This window comes from Juglans microcarpa x Juglans regia, unplaced genomic scaffold, assembly GCF_004785595.1.
Source record: "Juglans microcarpa x Juglans regia isolate MS1-56 unplaced genomic scaffold, Jm3101_v1.0 JmScfU0031, whole genome shotgun sequence".
In the NCBI taxonomy this organism is placed as follows: domain Eukaryota; kingdom Viridiplantae; phylum Streptophyta; class Magnoliopsida; order Fagales; family Juglandaceae; genus Juglans; species Juglans microcarpa x Juglans regia.
The window spans coordinates 3,167-29,853 of NW_024475775.1; the positions used below are offsets into that span (position 1 = coordinate 3,167).

Below are 26,687 nucleotides of genomic sequence, written 5' to 3' on the forward strand. Positions count from 1 at the left end.
AAAATGAAGAAAATAGCATTAAAATGAAGATTTTAAAGATAATAAGAATAGATCTATAGCGTTGATTTCACCAAGCAACTCTCACACAATTTATTCTTCATTGTTATAGAATTCCAATTTTCTCATGTTGATGATAAAAATCCCTTAACTATTCAATATTTTTTCTCGAACAATACTAAAAATATCTCCAATTAATAATTACATATCTCTATGTGAATTTAACTAATTGGAGACTTATTAAGTTTTTTCGATTTTTCTCCATATCTCGCGGTAAAGTATCTTTACTTTCTCTCAACTAATAGAATTTAATCCTAGAGCTCTAATCACAAATCACATTCGTCTCATTGCGATTCAATAGATCAAACAATAATTAGCTAGAAAATTGTAAGCATTAAGAACAAGAAATAAACATTTAATTATAGAAATATTAAAAAATAAAAGAACTTAGAATATAAATTGTGTTTAATGCTAGACTACATCAAAGCTCTAGAAAATAAAATTAGTTCATAATGAAATTGGAAAGAAAAGAATAAAACTAATGATCTTCGTTGGAGTCGGTTGATGAAGCATGCGGCTCTCGCCTTTACCCTCCAGATTCGGCTCCTCGAAAGAAACTTAAAGAATAATCTCTGGACAATTGGACTCTAAAACTTAGACACTCCTCCATTCATCCCACAATATGAGATTAAATATATGTCAAAACTCAAATCCAGAAACAAGATAAATGTGGCTACAATCTAGCCTAAAGATTTAAAAATAGTTTCTAAAAATAAATATTAACATAAAAGAATTATCTCAAGAATAACGGAATTATCTAAAATGGAAGATTCAGTAATAGACAACTTGATTTACGGAGATCGGAGGATTTGGTGGTCAACAGATTGAAGGGTCCCACCGGGTAGATGCATGTGCACTGAATATAAACTGGTTTCCCTCGCCCGATGACCAAGATGTGAGGTTCCTCACCGAGATGAAAGAATATCTCTCGCCAACCTACAAAGTGGTAAAGCTGTTCGCCTTTACTAGTTGTGTTTAGGTGGTCTATTAAGTTGGTCATTTAGACTGATCACCTAATCTAACCGCCTGGAGCCGTGTTGCCAAGTCTTCTTGCCTAAATCTCCTCAGCTCTCTTCAGATCTCGTTGGTCTAGATCCGTAGTCTCTTCTTTTGTACCAAAATCCTCTCATTTCACACTAAATCTTCTCATTCATTCAAATCCAAGAAAATAAATATATATATATATATATATAATAAATCAAATCAAATCGATAGAATTGAAAAAAAAATTGACACTTTTTCATAAATAAAAGATTAATAAAAATCACATAAAAATCACACTTATTACCCATTACAACCAATTAGTTTAATACCGTTAGACAATTCAACAAGGTCTCAAACGTCATTGTCTTTCATAGACTTTAACTCATATAGCATTGCACCCATCCAATTTTGGGAGTTAGCACTTTGTTTGGCTTGATTGTAAGAGATTGGATCATCTTCCAACCCTATATAAAACTCATGTTCTTGGAGATAAACATGTAAATCATTTGGAACTGCCGATCTCCTATCCCTATTTGATCTCCTTAAAGGCACTTCTTGTTGAGGTTGTTTTAGGTTCTTCATGTTAATAAGAAGCAACTCTAGAATGGTTTAATGATCTGCACACTACAAGAAAATTGGTCTATCCGGCGATTCGGCGATTTTTTAGTCGCTGCAATAAAAATCGCTAGGAAAGGTATTCGATAGTGGTGATTTAAAAATCGCTGGTTGTTTGAAAATGAAATACAACCAATTGTACACTGGGTCCATTGATCAAGGCTATTGCAACGCTTTGATGGTCTTTGGCGACGATTAAAGTCACTGGGAAAAAAATTAGCTTTGCAACGCTCTAAACTATGTCGCAATACATTGTGTGGGCGCCAAATCGATCTCCTGTTTATCAAAGAGTACTTTATTTTCCCCCCAAACACATTCCCCCAACACCCAGCTTCTGCACTTCAATGAACCCTCGACTACAGTGCACCTGCATTACGACCCTACCCAGTGTTTGCGCACGGCGTCACCTTCTCTGTCTTCAGCTAAACCTCGTTTTCACTGTCCCATTTTTCCACACCCTTCTCCCTTCCGTTGTTGGTTCTCCATTTTCGACGATCCTGCAAAATGGAAAAATTGAGTTCCCTTTGTTTTGGCTAGTAACAAGTCGAAACCCTACGTTTCCTTCCCTTACAATATAGGTTCTGTGCCTCCATTTCGTTTCCCAAGTTGAGCTTTTGCCACAGTCCAGTATAATCGTTGTCTGCTCCAGGGAGGGGAACCACCATACAGGTATCTCTCGTTGCTAATTTATCTGTTTTTCCCCCTTCATGTGTAGGTTGCATTGCAAAATTTGTGTTTTTTTTTTTGCCAGTAATTTTTGTTTAACTTGCAAAACTGATGTGCATGTTCCTCTGTAACTTATCAAAAAAAATGTTCCTTTGTTTGCTTCAAAATGTTCTGTATCTGCATAATTTTATGGTTTAAGTGCCAATTTTGAACTCAATACCTAGTTTTCTTTGTGTAATACTGCTGTGTTTAGTGTTTATATATAGATTTAGATCCCAAGTGTAAGCTTAAGATCGAACTGTTGTGAGGCAACAGTTCACAGTTGCCTTGCAATAGTTTTACAGTTAAAATCCTATAGGAAAATGAACTGGACTTTAAGAACAAATATTAATTTGGTAAAGGGAAAAAACCAACTCAAGTATATTATGCCAGAATGAATTTCGTATATTAAACCCCTAAAAGGAAAAAATTGGCCAACTTCATGTAGGCCCTAGCTCATATAAGTGACAAATTGATGGAGTTTAAAAACTGTTTCAGATTTATTAGATTACTAACTTCATATTTTTCTAATTTTATAATATCATAAAAGTTAATTTTCTAGTTTCTTAGTTAGGAGCAATATTAAATATATCGCTGCTATATTAGAATATAGTGTATAATTAACTAGTTTTGGAAGCGAATTGGAGAGTGGACATAAACTCTGGCTTTGATAATTTGCTATATGTATCTTCATAGTCAAAGATGTCGTTAGTTCTGACAATAATGAGGAACAAAGACTTAGAAAGCATACTAGCTGTTTTTGTTGGACCCAAATCTCAGTAATGTTACGCCTAACCAAAATAATTGTTGGATCTGCTCTTTCATTGACACCACCTCTTCCTACAAGATTTCCATATTGTAAAATCATTTACTGACCAGTTAGCTTATATTATTCATGCACTGCTTCTTTTATCTCTAATTACTTGCATATTATTTGTTATAACTTGTGAATGATCACTCATTTTTCCGAGTTAATGATTAATGATGGGGGTTGTTTGAATATCATACACAGACTGTTGTTTCGGATTAAGAATTTAGTCAGTCATCTCCTTCCATGTGTGGAATCTCCTCTATGACAGCCACCTTGTTACTATTGCAATAATATCATGCTAGCTAGATAGAAAGGGATGACTCCTATACATATGGACGAGTTGATGATGACATAATATTATTAATGAAGACATGAAAACGATATATATGTGGCAGGTGTCATGTGTAGCTATGAGAAGTAAAATCGTTGCTAGCTAGTGTCATAAATAGTACTAACTGTAGAAGAAAATGTGAAATTATATTGGCAGATTTTTAGCAATTAAACGTACATACGTACATGGTTGCTATAACATTTTTCTCTTTATCTTCATTCCTACAGAGTATTTTTCCAATTGGCCGACACGGATGATCACGATAATATTATATATTAAATCCTGGGCTGACATAATCACTTGATCTTTGCAGCAGAACTCTATCGAAGTTATCAAGCATTGCTGACCAGGTATCAAAAATCAAGGCGCACTAAAGGTTTGCCTGGTTCCTGCCTTTTACAATCTGTTCATGTGACTTTTCACAACTTTGTAGCAAAGCATTAGCATTATGAGAATATTATTTTCTGGTCAGCAATATGATATTATCTAGTGGCCTCTTTAGAAATTTCACATATTCCTCTGCTGCACTATTATAATGAGTCTGATTATCAAGATTGTAAAAGGCGGATGATTGGAATGATAAATAACACCATTTCCACAACTAGCTGACTATAGGCAGCATAATAATTTTCTGGTTACTACAAAGTGTTTGTGTGCTCCGGTAGGGTGATAGAAGCTGGAGTATTCAAGCACAATCAGACGGAATTGCTTGAATTTTTTGTGTTTAAAAAAACCCAGTATATATATATATATGTGTGTGTATATCTGACATTAATTGGTTGTTCCAGATTTAACTTTTTCACTTTTCAACCAACGATGATTAACTCGGTTGGCCAGTGATCACTTGATGAACATATAAATGCATTTCCCTTTGTTCGTTATTTTAAAACCCAAAATTGAAACACTAGAATGTGTTGGAAAATTAAAAAATAGACCCCGAAAATCTATGAAATTTGAACAAATAAGGTTAAAAAAAAACCCCAAGATTTTAGCGTATACGTAATACGAATATGATCTATACATGTGCCTAAAAAACAAAAAAAAAACTCAAAAGTCTTCATTTTTCTAAATTTAAAATGTTCTTTTTAAAGTCTTAGAATTTGTTATTCTTATATCTTCTCCTAATTATTTTCAATCGGTTCTTTTTTCTCAATGAAAAAAATACATGAATGAGAAAAGGATGCAAATTTCTTATCTACTTAAATTGAGAATTTAATATGACCAATTGTCTAATTTGATAATAATTATTTGGTATACATATATTGAGTAAATATGAAATGAATGAGTCCAAGATTCATGTATTGAGTAATTATTTGGTATACACATATTCTCACGGTATTTTTTTCATGCATGGTGTGAGTCCAAGATTCAAAAAAACAAAGAACAAGAACCTTAGATTGAAAACAAAAAAGAAATAGTATGCTAACGTGTGTATAATGTGTGTATAATTAGGAAAATTTATTGAGGATGATGTGCCATTTATAGTTGGAGCTTTCTGTGCAACTGTCTTCTAGAAGATCTTATTAAAGAGGCAGGGAGCCCTTTGAGGTAATTACTGTAGACCTAAAGCCATGCCTGTTTCTATTGCCTACATAAACTGTTTGTATCTTAGGAACAATAGGCATTTGTTTGACTCAATTGTGTTTTGCTCATCTCGGCCAAGTCTAGTTGTTGTAGCATATGGCTTCTTTTACATGTATACGTTACTTTAATGTAATGACTTAGTTTTAAAACTTAGTTTTCTTAATTTCTAGAAAAGAAGCATACTGAGTACTAAATACGTCTTACTTCGTATTGCTAAGTTGTAATACACAAGAGGAACACATAATGCAATGATGACTCATAATTTTTATCGAATATTGATAGCATTTTTATTAATTGTGGTTTGATTCAAGTTAATATTATTTTGTCGTGGTATTATGGTGTGTAGATTAGACAGTGATGATATGTTCCAAAGTTTGCAAGTATTATGGACATATTGCAATTTTTAGAAGTTTAGTAATGGATGATGAGTAACAAAATATGTGTATTCTTGGCTTCATAACCTTGCAGTAGCATTATTGAAGTCGTGCCCAATTTATTTCCCTCAATTGCAATCTGTAGTCTAGCTTATATCTTACTCCATTTTTTTTTTTTTTTTTTTTTTTTGTCCACTCAATAATAAATGCACCACTATAATAATCATTTTTCTTATTGGTCAAAGATAAGGCGTCCATGAAAAGACATTCATGGAAAAATTATATCTACAAGTCATTAAACAACACGTCATTAAACAAGCATCCAAGTACTGTGTTCACAAGTGCAGTTCATATAAGCATTATGTAATTCATAGATGCCATAATTATTTACCATAAAAGTAACGTTAATATTCAAGCATACCATCTACATGCTTCCATAACCTCCAAAATAGTTCCAACTCTTGTGTAGGTGGACCATCTAGCAAATAGGCTTTATATGCACCTTCTTTCTGCCCTATGTTTAATATTATGACATATATTTTCTACAGCACTTCACTACTCCTGGCATAAACACAATCAACTATTCACCACTACCTTCATCACTTCACAACGATCTTCATGACAACCCCGGCTAGTATCGTTTTCTCCATCTTCTCTTGTTCTCCACAGGCAAGTAACTTCCACTCGGCTGTACACTTTTGCTCACCAATGCACTTTCTCAAATTCTTTACCCGTCCTCCATATAGCTAAATTGAACTTATCCTTTTGGCGAATATGCTGTTTCAACATTTTTAGTTGGACAAAAGCTAGATGAACTTGACCGATAGACTTCGTTCGCCTGCATATGCCGATGGGGTTAACACTTTCATCACCCTAGCACAAAACCATTCCCGGGGAATTGGTCACATTCGGTGTCCATGCCGTGAATGCCATAATATGTTCTTCTTGCCTATATTTGGAGTGGAGAGTCACTTGTTCATTAAAGGGATCAATCCAAATTATACCCATTGGATATTTCATGGGGAGGAGGAAACACGGAGTTTCAATGAAAACGACGATGATAGTGTTGCTGATTATGCCGACGAGTACATGATGACATGGACCATATGTTAGATGACATCAGGTCAGGCACATTCGTTGATGTTCCCCAAGATCATGGAAATCCATTGCCAACTGGTGGATCAATACCAGATCCCTCCCCAAGTTCATCTTTCGACTTATTACTAGAGGATGCCCGACGTCCATTTTTTGCTAGCTGTACAAAATTCTCAAAACTGTCATTCATTGTGAAGTTGTTACAGATTAAGACACTCGGTGGGTGGTCAATAAAGTCGTTTGATATGAGGAGTCAAGGTCATTGGAGCGGAGTTTGGGTTTCAACTACCACAAAATTCATGCATGTCCCAATGATTGTATCTTGTTCTGGAAGGAAAATGCTGATCTTAATGAATGTCCTATCTGTAAGGCTTCAAGGTGGGTGCCTAATACTCACAGGGCACGTCTTATCCCTCTAAAAGTGTTGCGGCATTTTCCTTTGAAGCCAAGATTGCAACATTTCTTTATGTCTACAAAGATAACAAGTGATATGAGATGGCATAAGGAATAACGACCAACCAACGAGGCTAGTATGAGACATCCTGTAGACTCAGAGTCTTGGAAGAGATTTGATGAAGAACATAGTTGGTTCGCTCAGGATGCTCGCATTGTAAGGCTTGGGATGGCAAGTGACAGTTTCAATCCCTTCAACAATATGGCTAAACCATATAGTATTTGGCCAGTAATCCTAGTCCCGTATAACTTGCCGCTGTGGTTGTGCATGAAAGATCAGTTCTTCATGACATCCCTCATTATTCCTAGGCCAAAATCTCCAGGTAATGACATCGATGTTTACTTACAACCGTTAGTAGATGAACTGTTTGAGTTTTGGGAACATGGGGTACCTACGTATGATGCCTCCACAAAGGAAACGTTCATGTTGCATGCTGCTTTAATGTAGACAATCAGTGACTTCCTCGCATATGGGAATCTTTCTGGCTGGTCAACAAAAGGAAAATTGGCATGTCCATCTTGTAATGAAGGCATAGACTCCAATTGGTTGAAGTATAGTCGAAAACATTGTTATATGGGACATCATCGTTTCTTGCTGCTAGATCACATGTGGAGAACGAGAAAACATTTGTTCAATGGTAAAAAAGATCATCGCACACCACTAAAGGTTTTAGAAGGAGTTGATATTTTAGCTCAACTACGGATGCTTGGAGATGTACAATTTGGTAAATCTCGTCGAAAGAGAAAACGCACTACTGAAGAGTTGAACTGGACAAAGTATAACATTTTCTTCAAGCTATCGTATTGGGTAACCCTGCGTCTTTGACATAATCTAGATGTCATACATATTGAAAAGAATATTTCTCATAACATCTTGTGCACTTTAATGAACATTCCTGAAAAAACTAAGGATAATATCAATTCTCGACGTGACTTGGTGATTTTGGGCTTCAGAAAATAATTACACTTGAAGCATGAAGGTGAACGTCTTACAATGCCACATGCATTGTACACATTACACAGTGATGAAAGGAATAAATTTTGTGAATGGTTGGTTGATGTGAAATTTTCAGATGGATTCGCTTCCAATATCTCGCATTGCATTTCTATACGTGATTGCAAAATCAGGATTGAAAAGCCAAGACTGTCATGTTTTCCTACAAAGACTACTTCCTATTGCTGTTGGGGGGTACTTATGAACTGATATTGCCTTAGCCTTGATTGAACTGAGCACTTTCTTCAAGGAGTTGTGTGCCCGAACTCTGGATGTTAACCGCCTATCCCAGCTCCAAACTGAGATCGTCGCAATTCTATGCAAATCGGAGAAGATATTTCCCCTTTCTTTTTTCGATGTCATGGTCCACCTAGCTGTCCACTTATCTCGTGAGGCCATACTTGGGGGTCCAATACAATACAGGTGGATGTATCCATTTGAGAGGCATCTCGACAAATTCAAGCGGTATGTTAAGAATAAAGCCCGCCCAAAAGGCTCAATAGCTGAAGCCTAGATTCACATCGGATGCCTGACTTTTTGCTCAATGTATCTCCAAGATATTGAGACAAAGTTTACTCAAATGGACCGCAACATTGATGGTGGAGAAATGGAGAACATAGATAGATTCAAGATTTTCAACCAGAAAGTTCGGCCCATGGGTATGGCTTCGAACTTGCAATTATCAAATAAACTCCTTACGGAAGCCACCTGGTACATCCTCAACAATTGCGATGAGATTGGACCTTACCTAAAGTAAGCATCATTATCTCTAAAGTTCAAACTCATTTTCTTATGGCTTTTTAGGGACAACCCATTTATGTTGTATGTCCAACACGTAACTTACGTATATTGTTTTTGTTACTTTATGTTCTCCAAATGCAGGGAGCACTACGAGAAATGTAATGTGCATACTCCAAATTGTATCGATCGAACACATCAAATTGAGTTTCCAACTTGGTTCAAGAAACGTGTAAGCTAGCTGGCTCCCTCCCTAGTTAGTTGAACCTAATCATTTCCGACTAAGTTGAAGAACTATAAGTGATGACCTTCCAACAATATTGTTGTAGGTTCAGGATCATCGTATCACCAACCCACTTGATGTGACTGCTGATCTGTATGCGTTAGCTTGCGGTCCTGAGCGGTGGGTTACATCCTATGCTACTTGCATTATAAATGGCAAAAGGTTCTATACGAAACAACGTGAACTTCGGCGGCGTACACACAATTCAGGGGTGTTCGTAACTGGTGACGAAAGTACTAATAATGTTGACTTCTACGGTGTTATTAATGATATCGTGGAGTTACACTACATGGGGAGGCGTCAGGTGTACTTGTTCATGTGTGATTGGTTTGACATGGGGGATCCAAGACGAGGGGTATGAGTTGATAACCATATGACCAGTATCAACATGGACAGGACTTGGTATAAGGATGAACCATTTGTGTTAGCATGCCAGGCTTCCCAGTGTTTTTACATTAGAGATATACGGGCGAAAGGGAGATGGTTTGTGGTGCAGAAGTACACGAATAGGAATGTATACTACATTCCACCGTTGTTGAGGGTGTTAGGAGATATTGATGACGAATCAAGTGATGACGATGCCTATCAAGAAGATGAGTCACCATATGACTATGCACCATTTTCGTGTGATGCATGTCCAGTGTCAACTCCACTTAATAGAAATGATATAGAACCTATCCACATTGATGCATGAGAAGTCACTGGTCCGGCTTCCAAAAACATAAATTCATCCAACTTCATTGATGATGGCGTGGTTGCTTCTGGTTCAGGGGATCCTTATGCCGATGGAGAATATTCAAATGAGGAGGACTTAGACACAAACGACATGTATGTGTCTGAATAGACAACCAGCCGAGTATTATATGCACTGAAGACACTTAGTGTACCTTTTTGTAATGGGTAAGGATCCAATATAAAGTACGAAGAATTACCCATATGTTCCTTTCAACTACGTAATCACAACATGTTATTAATGTACATTCGGGTCAAGTAGTGTATCACATGTTTTAATAAATATTGTTTTGAAGCTCTCTAGATCCTGAATGTGCACTCAACTAATAAAGTATAGATGTAATGCTAGCTACTTTGAGTTCGACATTGGGCGATGTATTTATAAGTATAGACTCAAGTAGTGGTTGGAAACATTTATAAAGAAGCCTTCTAATGTTTTGTTATTAAGTGAGTTTCACGTGTGAGAAATATAGTCTAAGTTACCAAAATGCAATAACTAATACTTATGTGCGGCAAATACTTCAACGTTGCATGGATATTATCTATACTTGGCAAAGTGTAAAACAATTAATTAATATATATATATATATGCAATACCGCTTGACTTATTTCTTATTAACCATGAACTGTATGATATTGATGAGGGGAAGTCATTAATAATTAAGTCAATATTGTGTTTCGCAGCTTTTTCTTATAACATCATATATTCTTTTGGGTTCTGTAAGTTAACTGTAACTGATAAATTGAAATTACTGCATCTCAGGTGGGGGCAAAAAGGATGCGAGTGTTGCATTCAAGTGGGGTAAAAAAGTTTGACCATTCCCATCTTCAGTCTGCAAGAAATGAGGAGCATCAACATCCAAGGTAGATGTTTTTGACTCAATGTACTTTCTTATAGTTGGTTTCTTGCACTTTTTCTTGCATGCTAGTTCATTGCATCCTTTGTGGCAACAGACGAAGACCCTGCCAAGTAAGCATCATATCTCAATCAAGTGGAGAACATTGAAGGGATTGCTATATAGGTGTATTAACACAAAATACACCAATATAGCATTATAGGGTTTGTAGATATTAGTCGTATAAGAAATGGGTCTTAGAGTCATGTTTTTCTTAATATCGATCATATGATTTATTAAAGATATTGGAAAAACATTTAATTCAAATGGAATTTCGAACGAATGCAGGTGATGCAAGGGGAGAAAGTTATCAAGGAAAAGGTGCTGGACGAGGTCCACGTGCCAGACGATTTGTCCCATATTCATGTAGAGCTCATCGACCACGAGGTTGTCGTATCAATTCATACCATAGCCCTTCAGACGCGGATCAGTCAGGCTCAGATGACTCGACACAGTCTCCTAGTCAGCCATGGGAGCCTCCATGTCCCATTCCTTAGCCCCCATCCGAGGCCAATAGAGAATCCTCACCCGTAAGAGAATCGGAACTGAACGGAGAAGATATTGGTACTGTAGTTACATGCATGTTATTTCAATAATTATTTTTGTTGAACCATATATGTGTAAACACCAAAAATTAAATATGACCTACGATAGTAGTCAAATACTATTATGTTAAATATAGATGTAGCCGCCCCACGGTGCCTACAGCTACAGAGGAACAGTCCAAACGTAGGCGTGGGCCTGCTAAGTGTACCAAGTTCGAGAAGTTGAGAAAGCATGGAAAAGTGCTTTTGAAGATTAATGACGGCGAGACGGCACCGTGTTGTCAGAACGCATCCATGTTCACGACACGGGTAACACACATAGTTAAACAGCACTGCGACATGAGTTATCCGAGATGGACCGATGCGCTGCAGGCTCAAAAGGATGAGTTGATTGAACGTGTTCTAGTAAGACAGGTATTTCATTTTAAGGGTAAGGAAGTGGGCGTAGAATAATCGTTGATGTTAACGTGATGTTCATTCTTGTAGGGTGACTTTGTGTTGGATTGGGATCTGGCGAATCATAGATTGACAGTCTTAAAGCAGCTGTGTATGCGGTTCAATACATTCCATCACGAATTACACAAAAAATATTTATCATACCAAAGTCACGCAGAAGCAGTAGGTTCTGGGGGTAGCATAGTTGACCCCATCGTCTGGGATAAGCTGTGTGAGAGGAGGGGAAGCGAAGACTTCAAGGTATATATATTGCTTATTCAAAATAAAAAATAGGAGAAATTTAATAAGTTAGGATTTTCCTATCTTATTATGCAGTTCCTGCAAAAGCTAACATTGGGTTTTAAGGAGAATAGAAAGAAGCTAACCAATAACCACACTGCAAGCCGCAAATCCTTTGTTAGGATACTGGAGGAGAAGGTATAATCTAGAAACTGATTTATGTCGTAACTTGTATGGTCACAACCCATTTTCCATAGAATCATGTTTTTTATTGATCATAGCTAACTATACAAATTCCACACACTTGTAGCGGGTGACGAATGCAATTTTGGTGGAGTTTTATAAGGAGACTTATTGGTCAAAGAAGAACGGTAAATTTGTCACCCCAGCTACTGAAGACACCTATGTGAGTACGATCTTTATGTTAGGCTATTTGCTGGTCAAAAGGATGGTCCAATTACTTTATATTGAACAATGATAAATTCATGAGGCATGACAGGACTTAACAATAACCGTGTAAATTTTCCAAGTGCAGAAGGAGATGGTTAGCAAACTGGATGAACTAGAGCCTGAACGACGCACCGATGAGGCAGCAGCGAGTGTGTTTAGGGAGGTACTTGGGCATAGACCAGGATATGCCCGAGGGCTGGGGGAGATGGTCATCCCAGAGTTGACAAGACAACGGGACTGTGAACGAGAAAAAGAGTACCTTGCCTTAATTGAAAAACACAAGAAAGATGCTGACTAGTACAAGAAAGATGCGACAACTACAAGACACATCTTGATGAAATGAGGGATGAACTGCGCATACTTCATAAGAGGCCAAATGAAACTGATAAGATGTTGAGGGAATTCTTCCAACATATGCCGTCTCACACTGAGTCTCTCCAGTCTCGTGGAGAGACTCAGTGAGCTACCTTCAAAAATCATGGGAAAGGCTTTTTTGTGTATTTTGTGCACTTTTGGTGGTGGGAGATGGTGGGTGGCAAATATATAAATATAAACATATATATATTATTATATATATATAGTGAAGAGGAAGGTTGTCTACTTTTGCATCGTGGGAGTCATTGGGCAGTTGAGGGAAATTTTGGGCTTTACTGTGTGGAAGTTTGGTTACGGCGCTTTTGAGTTGTTCCAATTATCTAGAGGGTGTTGGTTAAAGATCTGAAATATTTTGGGCTTTGAAGAATTGCAGCACGATGAACTTGCCATCAATGATGGATTATTGTCAGCGAAAGAGATGAAGGTTCTAAAGAAATGAAGTGGATCTTTTTATTTACCCAGAGCATGCATGATATTCTTTATCATGGACATCACTTGGATATTGTAAGTTTTACTTGTCTAGTATCTTCAATGTCTTTTGCATATTCTATTAAGGAGGCACACACTACAACAGAATGTGTGTTTTGTGACAGAGAAAACTGTCACAAAAAAATGGTAAACCGTCACTAAAAATTTTTGGTGACGGTTTGAAACCGTCACCATGACCGTCACCTAAAGTGCGTCACAGAAAACATTTGGTGACGGTTTACTGTACAACCGTCACAAAAAATATTTTTAGTGACGGTTGGAAGTGTTCCGTTCGGTACAACGTTCAAACGTTCATTTTTTGGTGACGGTTATGAACTGTCACAGAAAATCACGTTCGGACGTAAAATCAAACGTTCGGACGTTATACCCGACCGATTGGCGTTCGAATGAGAGAAGTTGACGTTCGTTGGATATCGTGTTCGAACGTATAAAATTTACGTTCGAATGTTAATGCGTCCGAACGTTAATTACATTAAACGTTCGAATATTTGTTCGAACGTAAACGTAAATGTTCAAACGTAGCGCGTTTAATGTTCGGACGTTATTTCGAATGTAAATGAAGGAGCGTCCGAATGCAAGTTCTTTGTTCGAACGTTAGTCGCTTTACCGTTCGAACGGTTTGTTCGTTTTAGCGTGAGTACGTTCGAACGTATAGTTTAACGTTCGTACGATTCAATTGTATTTACGTTCGAACGTTTGTTACAGTGTGAACCAACGTTCGAACGATTTTTATTTACATTCAAACGTACAGATCAGAAATACTAATTTCATAAAATTTAACCTTCATAATACCAATAGTATCATATTACATACCCAATTAAGAAGTAACAATGTCTTATAAAAGTACAAAATTAGATATTAAAACTAGTCAGAAATATTGATAAAATTTATTTCTTCTTTTTCCCTCGCCCACGGGGATTCTGTTGCAACGACATAACACGTTCCATTTGCACCATCATCTCCCGTTGCACTTGCTCTTGCACTTCATTGCGTATTCTTTCCTCCTGGTCTCTCTGTTGGTCCTGCAAACGCGTCTCTAAATGAGACTGTCGCTCTAAGAGAGACTCTAACTCTTGTTGTCTGGACCTCATATACTCATTCTCACGCCGTGCAGCTTCTAAATCTGCCGTAAGATTATTAATTTGTGAAGCCGATGAGGTTGAGGAGGATGAACATTTATGCTTGATAGATCGTCCCAAACCTCTTGCAATACTAGACTGCGGCCCGAGCACTTGCGTGAATATGTCTATGTCACTAGGAGATGATTCCTCAGAAGCCGACTGCATCTCCAACATTTTGCTCTGCAATTTAAAAGGTAATGATCGTAAATAATTAGTAACGTATTAAAAGAAATAGAAATAAGAAATAAACTATTAAAATATTATATAAATAATTTATTTAACAAAATTAACACTGCTTACATAATTATCTGCAGCGACAGGATCCATCCACTCACTATGCTCATTAGTGTGAGCAGCAGCATAGACATGAATGAGGGAAAAGTTTTCAGGATCATCACGTTTCTAACAAAGCGAGAATATTAGCAATTTTAAAAAGATAATATTAGTACTTATCAGAAATAATATCAGGAAAATAAATGAATTCTATAATTTTTTAATGACCATTTTTTCAGCAAGACGGTGGAATGACCTTGAACCGGCACGATGGTGGACAGTCATAACGGATCTATTCTGTGCATTTGTAGAACTCAAGTGCTACAAAATATATTAAAAATGTTAATTGTAATATGTATACATATAATATATAAAACGAATATGAATGTAAATAATTAAAAGATATAAATGTAAATACCTGATAATCTGGAGATGCGAAAAGATCACAACACTTTCTCCAATCATCTAACTTCATCTGCTGAAAAGGAGACTGCGCAGCCTCTTCCAACGTCTCAAACTTCTTGAAGTGGTCATGACATCGTCCTTTGTGACGTCGGAATAGTGTAGCCATCAACTCATTCACGGTTCTCAAATCCTCGCTACGGCCAAAGTCGAGGTCGAATTCATCCTAATAAGGGAATCAGATAAAAATATAATATATTAATCTAGGTGAAAAAAATGTACTGAAAGTAAAACTCACCAGCACACGACTTCGAATGTGCTCCTTAATCTCATTCGGAACATCTCGCCATGAGCGCACATAAAATGGAGCATAAGCTCGAACTAATGTGCCAATATAGGAGGAAAGTGCTGCTGCACTATCATCCACTCCTCCAGTGGAATTATCAGGAATTGTGATCTTCAGTTTACCATGCCTTCTATTTTCTTCAAGAGAGATTCCACGTGTATAGCCACGACCGCGACGTGCAGATGCATCAACTACATGATAATAGATATACTATAATTATAATTATATAGTTATTGAGAAAAAAGTATTAACTATATATATAATTATCAACGACAATATTTCCTTACTGGTAGGTGTCGACTGGCTGTTGTTCTCTTCTGTGTTAGCTTGATCTTCAGGAACGGATCCTCGAGTGGGAAGTCCTCAATGGGTTCAGGACTTGGACTTGGCGGAGGCACATTTCTTCGTTGTCGTTTTGGCGGCATTCTTGAAAATAATTAATTATATCAAAGAAAATTAATTAGAAGAAATTATGAAAATTCAAGATATTTTATAGTCACCTATATGAATAAAATATTTAGTACTTTTATTCTTCAGATGATTTTTCCATGCTTGTTTCAGAATCTCCATCAATAACATCTTCATCATCATCATGCACCTCTTCTTCATCATCTTTATCCACCTCCTGCCCGGATTCTGATTCGTCTTCATCTTCTGACTCGTCTTCTTCTTCTTCTTCCTCACTGACTTGAATTGAATGATCCTTTAATACAGACGGGTCGAGATGTACGGGTGGGACATCATCGCTACACAAGGGGAGCAACTCGAGTGCACCGAGTTCAACAAACAAGTTAATACCCTCTCCATCTTCCTGGTATGCCTCAACAATCGGAGTGTCATCTTCATCTCCACTATTCTCGTAATCTGCACCCGTTCCTGCTTCATATATATTTTGAGGAACAAATTTTTGTACGATCTGCCAAGTTATCTCCCCACTAATCTTCATTCAGCACTTTTCATTGGATCAATCAAGTAATAGACTTGGGTAGCTTGACAAGCCAATACGAATGGATCATCTTCGTACCATTTAGATGCAGTATTGACACTCGTAAAGTGATTATCCCTATGTATCAAAACCCGACCACCGCCTAGATCCCACCAATCACATTTAAAGACATATGTTACAGACCCACCCAGATATTTCAATCCGATAATATCCACGTATGACACCATAATAGTCAATATCATCTGTTCCATTGACTCCCTCGACCAACACACCACAATTTTGAGTCTTTCTATTACGTTCACGGTCCAAAAGTATGGAATCTATAACCTCGGACCGTGCATGTAGTATATCGAAGTGCTCTATTTGAGGGACCACGGGCCAATGCATACAATTCAGAAAGAAATTGATCCGGGATCACGAGCACGTTGTTCCAAAATCTATAAATTGAAATAGTATATATTGATTATTTCATTATCCAGAGGTTAAAAATTTCACAATATAACATATATATAATTTTAGTTCATACACGTTCTTCAAACCATCCCGGAAAATTCTTCCTCGTGTCTTGCCTCTATATTTTCTACGCCTTCCTTCCTAAGTTTGTCCATGTGGTCACTGTTATCTAACATGTTGCAAAAGAAGTATATTTCGAGCACAACAATTCTAATTAATTTAAAGAAAACTATAATTATTCACAAGAAATGAAATGACATACCTAAGATAATCATCAATCTCTCGGCAGTTATTTAGCACATACCGACCGAACTTTACCCAACTCTCCATCAATTAATCGTAACCTGTTTGTGCACCACCAAGGGTCGTACATTCTGGGAAAAACACTGATAGCTCACGAGGAGGCGGAGTAGCAAGATCAGCATTTCGCTCTTGACGATTAAATCGTGTCTCAACACCACGAAGATATAGAGAGCAAAATGTTAACTCATTCATCTGTGTATATAGGCCTCTGCTATTGAACCCTCAGCTTTGGCTTTATTCCCAACAGTGCGCTTTCAATCGACCTTCAAAATATCTTCAACTGGATACATCCAACGGAACTGCAGCCGGTCCACCCAGAAATACCTCTCGCGGTAAATGTATTGCTAAATAGACCATGACATCAAAAAATGATGGTGGAAAGATCTGCTCGAATTTACATAGTAATAGTAGCAATGTCTTCTTCCAATTTCGACAACACATTCCGATTTACTACCCGAGCGCAACAATCCTTGAAAAACATACATAGTTCAGATATGGCCACACGTACATTAGATGTAAGCTTCCCACGAATTCCCCACAGGTAATAACTTCTGCAGAAATCCATCCTCTCCTCCCTCGTCATCGTAAAACATGCATGCGGCATGACCAAACCTGTTGCCTTCCACCTCGTAAATGCAGATTATGTTTAATTCTCATTCTCTCAAGATCTTTTCCTCGTTTTGATCGTGTCTTTCGTCTTTTGTTAATACTTCATCAATGTACCCCAGTATATTATCACAAATATTCTTCTCTATATGCATTAACAATCCAACTATGTCGCAACTTGCATGACGACCAATACGGCAAGTCAAAAAAAATACTACGCTTGTCCAATTCAATTCTGGTACGGCGCTCGTTTTCTCTTGTTCTTGTTCCCCGAACCTTTGCCAAAATTGTTCGCCTCTAACATGTTCCAGTTTTCCACTATCTCTTCTCCAGATAATTCTTTTGGTGCAATCCTATCCTCTACTCTCCATCAAACTTGGCACAGTTCTCTTCTTCCATGCATGAATTTGCTGGTAAATAACGTCGATGACCCATGAAACACAACTTTTGAGAAAATTTTAGCCACTCACTAGCAGTTTCTTTATTACACGTCGGACACGCTAAACTTCCCTTTCGTACTCCAGCCGGAAAGATTCCCATACGCCGGAAAATCATTTATGGTCCACATTACCGCAGCATGCATCTGAAAAGATGTCGACTTAGATGCATCATAAGTTCTAACCCCTGTTTCCCATAACTCTTTCAGCTCTTCAATCAACGGCTGCATGAATACGTCAATATCATTCCCAGGTGATCTAGGGCCTGGGATGAGTAAAGTTAACAAAAAGTTTGGCGCCTTCATGAACCTCCATGGTGGAAGATTGTACGGAATCAATACCACGGGCCAAGTACTATAACTTGTACTCATATTCCCAAAAGGGTTGAATCCATCGGTTGTGAGTCCCAGGCGCACGTTTCGAGCTTCTAACCCGAACTCTGGATATTGATTATCGAAAGACTGCCACGCAAGTGAATCAGCTGGATGCCTCATATACCCGTCATTCTTAACTCTTTTCTCCTCGTGCCACCTCATATCATGAGCTGTTTTCTTACACATATATAGTCTTTGCAACCTAGGTTTCAAGGGAAAATACCGCAACACCTTAACCGGAACGTTTTTCTTACCTTTCCACCTCGACTCTCCACATACAGGATATGCTTGTTTCTCCTCGTTCTCCTTCCAGAACAATACACAATCATTCATGCATGCATGTATGGACTTGTTCTCAAATCCTAATCCCTTTCTCAACTGCTTCGCTTCATAAAGTTCTTAGGCAATGCAGACCCTTCGGGAAGCACCTCGTTAAATAAGTCCAATACCATGTTTATTGCTTTCGTCGACATCCCACACAATGATTTAATGTGAAGCAACCGCACAATAAACGACATTTTGGAATGTTTTGTACAACCTGGGTAAAGCTCGCGTTTTGCATCTTCCCACAGTGAAGGGAAATTTTCACAATTAGTCCCTGATCCACCAGTTGAGGCAATGTCGTTAACCTCATCCATAAACATCCCAGCTCCAATGTCACCCAACATCTCCTCCATCTCATCATGCTCATAATCATCATCCATGTGCCACAAATAATTGTGATGATCGACCAATACATCTGCTGACCCTTCATACGGCTCACCATGCAGTACCCATCGCGTATACCCCAGATCCATACCGTTCACAAATATATGACGCTCTACTTCATCCAATCCTATCGCACACAAATTTTTACACCCTCGACATGGACACTTAATGTAACCACGACTATCAGCAGAAGCCCGTGCAAAATCAATGAAAGTTCTTACTCCACATGCATAGGGTACGTAATCCTTTCCAAGTCTATCGTCTAGACGCATCCAATTTTTGTCCATTTCTAAAAACATCTATATATTAATAACACGTACATTGAAAATTCACAATGCATGTCATGCTCCAATTCTCATTACTTTGTTGATAAGGTAGTTGGTCCTATCCCATTCGAGATTATATTCTCCATATTGCACAAATCTCGTCACTCTACTAATTTCTACGTTAGTAGAAATTTCGGCAGCACCTCCCATAATTCTCCAAGTATACATGTTCAAATATCGGGATTGTGACCCTACGAACAGTATACCCGAAGAACAATGAAGAAGACACCGAAACTTCATATTAAACGTGGAAAGTAGCGAGTAACAAAAATGTGCAATACAGATAATATAATCTCAAACTGTCCACACTGGACAATTCAGGAATCAGTGGACACATAAATGTACACTAATTCCCAAACGGGTCTAAGGGTATTTATGCAATCACACGCATCTAGCAATATAATCATACAACAATATCTCCATATTGTTAAACTAAAGAGGGATGGAAGATTATGTGACCCCCTGTTTCGTGTCTTGTACACAACGAGGGAGAATGATCTTGAAAGAAATGTTTAAATTTTGGTCTAATTACTTAACCGTCACAAACTGTCCGACCTCGACTCTCCTCTCAAGGCCGAAGAGACTATGACAGTCTAGCAATTAGACCAAAATTTAGAGATTATAATTGTTATATATAATTTTAAATGTTATTATATAATTTTAATTATTATCATTCTACAATTATAATCTTAATTGTTATACTTAATTTAGTGAGTTATTTACTTATATAGACAATAAGTATATAATTTTTTATATAAGAATCTATTTGATCCTTATTTCCTTTCTCTCTAGTTTATAATAAATAAGTATATTTACATATTCAAACTCTACTTATTTAGTAGTTTCAAGACTTTTTTATTGAAGAGTATTTTAAAGGTTACATTATAATTTTAATTATTATCATTCTTAAAATATAATTTTAATTGTTATACTTAAATTGTAAAAGAAGTTTAATATAATTTTAAAGATTATAATTCTTAAAGAGTTAGTTTTATTTGTTATTACTTAATTTCAAATATTATTATAAATATTTAATTATCATTCTTAAATTTCAATGGTTATACAATAATTTTAATTATTATAATTCTTAAAGAGTTACTTTTATTTTATTACTTAATTTAAAATATTATTATCACAATTTCTCAAATCCATATCACAAAAACACATTGTATAAATATCATAAAATTCAAATAAAGACAAGAAATAAAAATTTTTTCTTACCAAACTCAACTCTCTCTAACTCTCTAACTCAACTCTCTCTCTCTGTGTTGCGCGCACGGGAGAAGAAAAAATGTTCAATGGCGCTCCCGTGCGCGTACTGATTAAGTTCTAAAATTATTGTTTAAACGTTCGAACGTTTAACTTGTACGTCTGAACGTTAACTGCTAAAATTATTTGTTTAAACGTTCGAACGTTTAACTTGTACGTCCGAACGTTAACTGCTAAAATTATTTGTTTAAACGTTCGAACGTTTAAGTTGTACGTCCGAACGTTATTTGATAAAATTTCCCCGCTCATAGCGTTCGGACGTTTACAGTACACGTTCGAACGTACCCTTCTTATTTATAACATAAAATCTAGCGGGAAAGTTCCCGCACTTTCCTCATATATGTTCGAATGTATCACAATTTTTCGTTCGAACGTTTCGTAAATTTAGAGATTAACGTTCGAACATTTAACTTAAACGTCCGAACGTAAATTTCATCAAAGTGTTACCATATTTGAGCGGGAAATTTCCCGCATTAATTTAACTAACGTTCGAACGTTAACATATTTGGTGTTCGGATGTACATAATTTTCTGGTGATTTTAATAAAATAACGTTCGAACGTATATCTAAACGTCCGAACGTCTGAATAATCACACAGATACCTTAATCGAGCGGGAAATTTCCCGCTCTTATTTTAACGTTCGAACGTTAACTTGAAACGTTCGAACGTACGATTCCTACTATACGAACTTATTACTTATTTGTAATAATGTAAATATATTCAAACGTCATTCACAAATAATAATTTAAATATTTAAAGTCCATATCACAACATACTAGGAAAAACTCACAATATATTCACAAAATAACATGCCACATGTATTAACATATTTTTAAAGTTGAGTAAGTAATAAACATGTATTAACAAAGCCTAATGAAAATATATTTCTAATAAGAAACACAATATTTCAAATTCATATCACAACATATTTACAAAAACTCACAAACTATTTACAAACTATACAAATAATAATCACAATATTTCAAGAGTAAGTATAAAATCACAACAATATATTGATAAAGTTTAGAAATATACCTAGCACTCACAATATCCTCTTACAAATCAAAATCTTCCAACTTCCCAAAACAAGCAATCCTTCAAAAAAATACAACACTAACTTATTAGAAATATTCTATAACAAAAACACATTCTATAAATATCATAAAATTCAAATAAAGACAAGAAATAAAAATTTTCTTACCAAAACTCAACTCTCTCTAACTCTCTAACTCTCTAACTCAACTCTCTCTCTCTCTCTCTCTCTCTCTCTGTCTCTCTCTCTCTCTCTCTCTCTCTCTGTCTGTTGCACGCAGGAGAAGAAGAAATGATCCGCTTCCTCCCGTGCGCGTACTGATTAATACCGCAAATTATTAGTTTAAACGTTCGAACGTTTAAGTTGTACGTCCGAACGTTATATGCTAAAATTTCCCCGCTCATAACGTTCGGACGTTTACAGTACACGTTCGAACGTACCCTTCTTATTTATATCATAAAATCTAGCGGGAAAGTTCCCGCACTTTCCTCATATATGTTCGAATGTATCACAATTTTTCGTTCGAACGTTCGTAAATTTACAGATAAACGTTCGAACATTTAACTTAAACGTCCGAACGTTTATTTCATCAAAGTGTTACCATATTTGAGAGTTAAATTTTCCGCACTAATTTAAGTAACGTTCGAACGTTAACATATTTGGTGTTCGGATGTACATAATTTTCTGGTGATTTTCATCAAATAACGTTCGAACGCATAGTCTAAACGTTCGAACGTCTGAATAATCACACACATACCTTAATCGAGGGAAATTTCCCGCTCTTATTTAACGTTCGAACGTTAACCTGAAACGTTCGAACGTAATAGTCCTACTATACTACATTGTATAGTATGATAGCATAATACTTTAAATGAGAACATAAATGTATATAATATATAAACTATACCATATATATAAATGAATAATATATATTAAATTGTTACTTATTAAATTCTTTATTATATACTAACTTATACTATAATATGTATACTACATTTTATATATATAACTATATACTACATTGTATAGTATGATAATAATACTTTAAATGAGAACATAAATGTATATAATATATAACTATACCATATATATAAATGAATAATATATATTAAATTGTTACTTATTAAATTCTTTATTATATACTAACTTATACTATAATATGTATACTACATTTTATATATCTATAACTATATACTACATTGTATAGTATGATAGCATAATACTTTAAATGAGAACATAAATGTATATAATATATAAATTATACCATATATAAATGAATAATATATATTAAATTGTTACTTATTAAATTCTTTATTATATACTAACTTATAATATAATATACTACATTTTATATATCTATTTATATCTATATACTACTTATTAAATAATCAATAAACACCATAAGCTCATAAACTATTCACAAAATTCACAAACAATAATCACAATTATTCAAGAGTAAGCATAAAATCACAACAACATGTATAAACATATTGCTAAACTTTAGAAATATAACAAGCACTCGCAAAAAAACCAATAATCTAATTGTCAATAATATTATATAACATCTAATCTATAACATAAACATTTATAATATAATATTAAATTGAAAAACGTTCGAACGTAATAATAAGTACGTTCGAACGTTCTGTGTATATAAGGCCAAAACCGAACGTCGAAACGACATTTCTATTGTTCATCGTCTACTCCGTTGCACGCCGCCACGCCTCCCACCGCCGCCGTCAACTCCGCCACAACCGTCACTAAAGGTAGGCATTCATCTTTTATTCAAGTAACATGTATTTTATTGAAATTTGGATTGAGTTTTGTTTAAAACCGGATAAGTGTTGCCGGATTTTCAACTTCATTTTCGGCCACCACGGCTAGTCATTGCCGAATAGTCACCGTAGAAATTTCTTGAAGTGTATACTTCATTTCCACGGTGACATTTCGGTATTTAGAACCGTGTAGAGAAATTTTTGAGATTTCAATAATGGCTGAGTCGACTCAGCCATTCTGCGTCGAAACGTTCGAACGTTTCACCAAGACGTTCGAACGTACGACGTTTAAATTACACAGCCGTTACGGCTTCCACGTTCGAACGTTTGATTATAACATCCGAACGTAATGATTTTCTACATTATTCATGCTTCGACGTTCGGACGTCCATATTTATGTTCACACGTAAAACAAATACGTTCGAACGTATTTGTTTTAACGTCCGAACGTACGTCAGCCAATATTTATTTACTGCTTATGTTCGAACGTACATTGTTACATTCGAACGTATTTGTTTTACGTTCGAATGTAAATATATTGACATATTTTACGTGCGAACGTATAAATAAACATCCGAACGTTTTATCTTTACGTTCGAACGTTAAGATAAAACGTTCGAACGTTACGGCAGAGCATCTTAGAATTAATACAAAAAAATGCATTATTGTAAATAATTTTTTTTTTCCTTTTCTATTTTCAGGATATGGCTCTTCCACTGCATACTAGGAAACGAGGGAGGGAAGGAGCCACGTCGGACACTGCCCGTATCGGAGCTCGTACGTTATGGTAGAGCGAGAGTCTTAATTAATGATTTCGACGAACTCTGTTGGCAGCAGACGAACCTGAGAGATGTTTTCCTCAGTAGAGGCTGGGGAAATATCTGCACATTGAGGGGGAAGGTATACCCCTCAATGGTTCAAGAATTCTATATGGGGATGTGTGACATGCCTCAGGATGCATCCTCTCACACCGTGACTGTACGCGGTGTTTCCATTGAGGTATCAGCAGATGTCATCGGCGAGCACCTTGGGATTCGTCGAGGAGTGGAGACATTTGCACACTCGACACCCCGTGAGGATGTAGGCACTTCTACATCATCTACTGGTCGGGGATGTGAGCCAGCATCAGCCAGAGATGCAGGCCAGTCAGAGGCTGAGGATACTGGCGTCGAGGCTCGGGATGATGACCGAGACGAGGATTTCTACATCCTCACCGGGAGGGATCGCATGCAGATCGAGCGGAAGAACGCCTTCAACCAGAACCATCTGCTGCATTTCTTCCGCATGTTGCACCTTATTGTTGCAACAAATGTCGATCCTGTGGCTCATAAAACCACATTTAGTCGGCTTCGGGCACAATTTTTGATACGAGTGGCACGTGGAGATCCTATAGATTTGCCATTGCACATCTTTCAGAGGATCCGTTACGAGGCGAGCATCGTCTCCACGGATAATCTCCCATATGGTGTCCTCATCAGCCGACTATTACTTGCACGGGGAGTGCCGACCCAGCCAGAGGACCGGGTCAAAGATCAGATGAGCCCCCTCGACATGACCACGCATCGACGTAGCATTGGACAGGCGAGGGACGTCAGCCACCCCCTGTAGAGGATCTAGTTCCTCCGACGCAGCCTGAGCCAGGTCATGTCGGGTAGTAGTCAGCATACGCCGAGTACATCTGCAGGAGATGTGCGGCCTGCTTGGGTTGATGCGGTCATCTCACAGCTGACTGCGCATATCGATCATAAGATCGATCGATCGCTCGAGGCTATATCGGCGTCTGTTGCCGAACTCACCCATCGTGTAACTATCCTCAACGACAAGGTTGATACCTTGACTGAGGAGGTACGGAGTTCGACTTTTGCGGATAACGTTATCATCTGACTGTTAATATCAAATTTTGTATTTTATTTTTAATATTTGTAACGAAAAATATTATTGAATATTTCTATCGTTTTTTAATTTCAATTTTTAACCTTCTTTGATGTTATATTTTTCAACTTTAATACTAAATCACTGCATTTCAAATAATATAAATCAATAATATATATTTATATATTACAAAGTGTGTATATATAAATATATACAATTCAATTTTTTAGACTTGTTCACAAATTATGCACAATAAAAACCACATAATTTTTAAATTAAAGTCATTTAATTTAAATTTACAATGAACGTTCGAATGTTATTACTTAACGTTCGAACATTGGTGCAAACATTTACGTTCGAACGTAAAATTAATAACATTCGAACGGTTGCGCCAAAACATTTTACGTTCAAACGTAAACAGACATAATGTTCGAACGTATATGTAACGTTCGAACGCATATTTCCCATACGTTGGAACGTAAAAAAATCTCATTCTATCTTTAGTGACGGTTTCCAGAAACTGTCACAGAAAATACCTTTTAGTGACGGTCTAGAGACTGTCACAATTTCCTAACCGTCACTAAAAAGCAATTGTGTTGTAGTGACATACTTTTGATAACATTGTTTAGTTTGGATCATTGTTTCCATAATCAGTATGAGTGAGTCATCTGGAGTTCCCTGGAGTGGTTCATCACACTTTTATTGGTAATCTTCTTTTTCTTCTATGGTTAGGGTTAGTGCTTATTCATTCCGTTAGGGTCAGCATACTACAGTTTGGGCAGTTTTGTCTAACTACATGAAATAGTCGAATGAAGAGTATAAATATATTCTTTTCTATGCATATGATCAAGTGCTCAGCGATTATTAAATTAACTCCTTGCAACACATTTTCATTCTCGCAGGAGCCTTGATTGTATCAATTTTGGCATCTACAAAGTATATTGGACATGAAAGTTGATGCACTTGCTGCTTGACCTATGGATAGTTTGCAGGTGAGTTATTTGAATACTTGGGCACAATCATATGATTTTAAATACTGTGTTAGATTGGAGTGAAAGTTGGTTCTGTTGAGTGTTGTATCATCTGTGTAATGAAATTCAAGGATTAACTTTTTTTTTTGTTTTAATCCTTTTAATTTCAGCACTTCCTTTAAGCTTCTTTTTTATCTTATTGTGTGATGCAAATGGTCTAGTACTGTAGTTACAAGTGGTTTTGACTCCAAAATATAAATTGTGTTAGATTGGAGTGAAAGTTGG

General features: G+C 36.5%; 1 protein-coding gene and 1 long non-coding RNA gene across 2 annotated transcripts; both read left to right on the forward strand.

The window, feature by feature from the left end:
• Window positions 1-8,649: 8,649 nt before the first annotated feature.
• Window positions 8,650-9,495, forward strand: LOC121245476. The gene is made up of 3 exons (XM_041143548.1): window positions 8,650-8,756; window positions 8,886-8,973; window positions 9,071-9,495. Exons 1-3 carry the CDS (start codon window positions 8,659-8,661, stop codon window positions 9,383-9,385), a joined length of 501 nt encoding a protein of 166 aa, XP_040999482.1. The 5' UTR covers window positions 8,650-8,658; the 3' UTR covers window positions 9,386-9,495.
• A 1,029-nt stretch (window positions 9,496-10,524) lies between these two features.
• LOC121245475 lies at window positions 10,525-26,465 on the forward strand. Its single transcript, XR_005936795.1, has 2 exons — window positions 10,525-10,620; window positions 26,334-26,465. It is a non-coding gene; the product is annotated as an uncharacterized LOC121245475 (long non-coding RNA).
• Window positions 26,466-26,687: the final 222 nt, after the last annotated feature.

Excerpts from the sequence above, each read along its gene's own strand:
- LOC121245476 (XM_041143548.1), top strand. The coding sequence starts at position 8,659 with ATGGGTATGGCTTCGAACTTGCAATTATCAAATAAACTCCTTACGGAA. Across the intron at positions 8,757-8,885 it reads GAGATTGGACCTTACCTAAA|GGAGCACTACGAGAAATGTA; the intron begins GTAAGCATCATT and ends CTCCAAATGCAG. Across the intron at positions 8,974-9,070 it reads CAACTTGGTTCAAGAAACGT|GTTCAGGATCATCGTATCAC; the intron begins GTAAGCTAGCTG and ends ATATTGTTGTAG.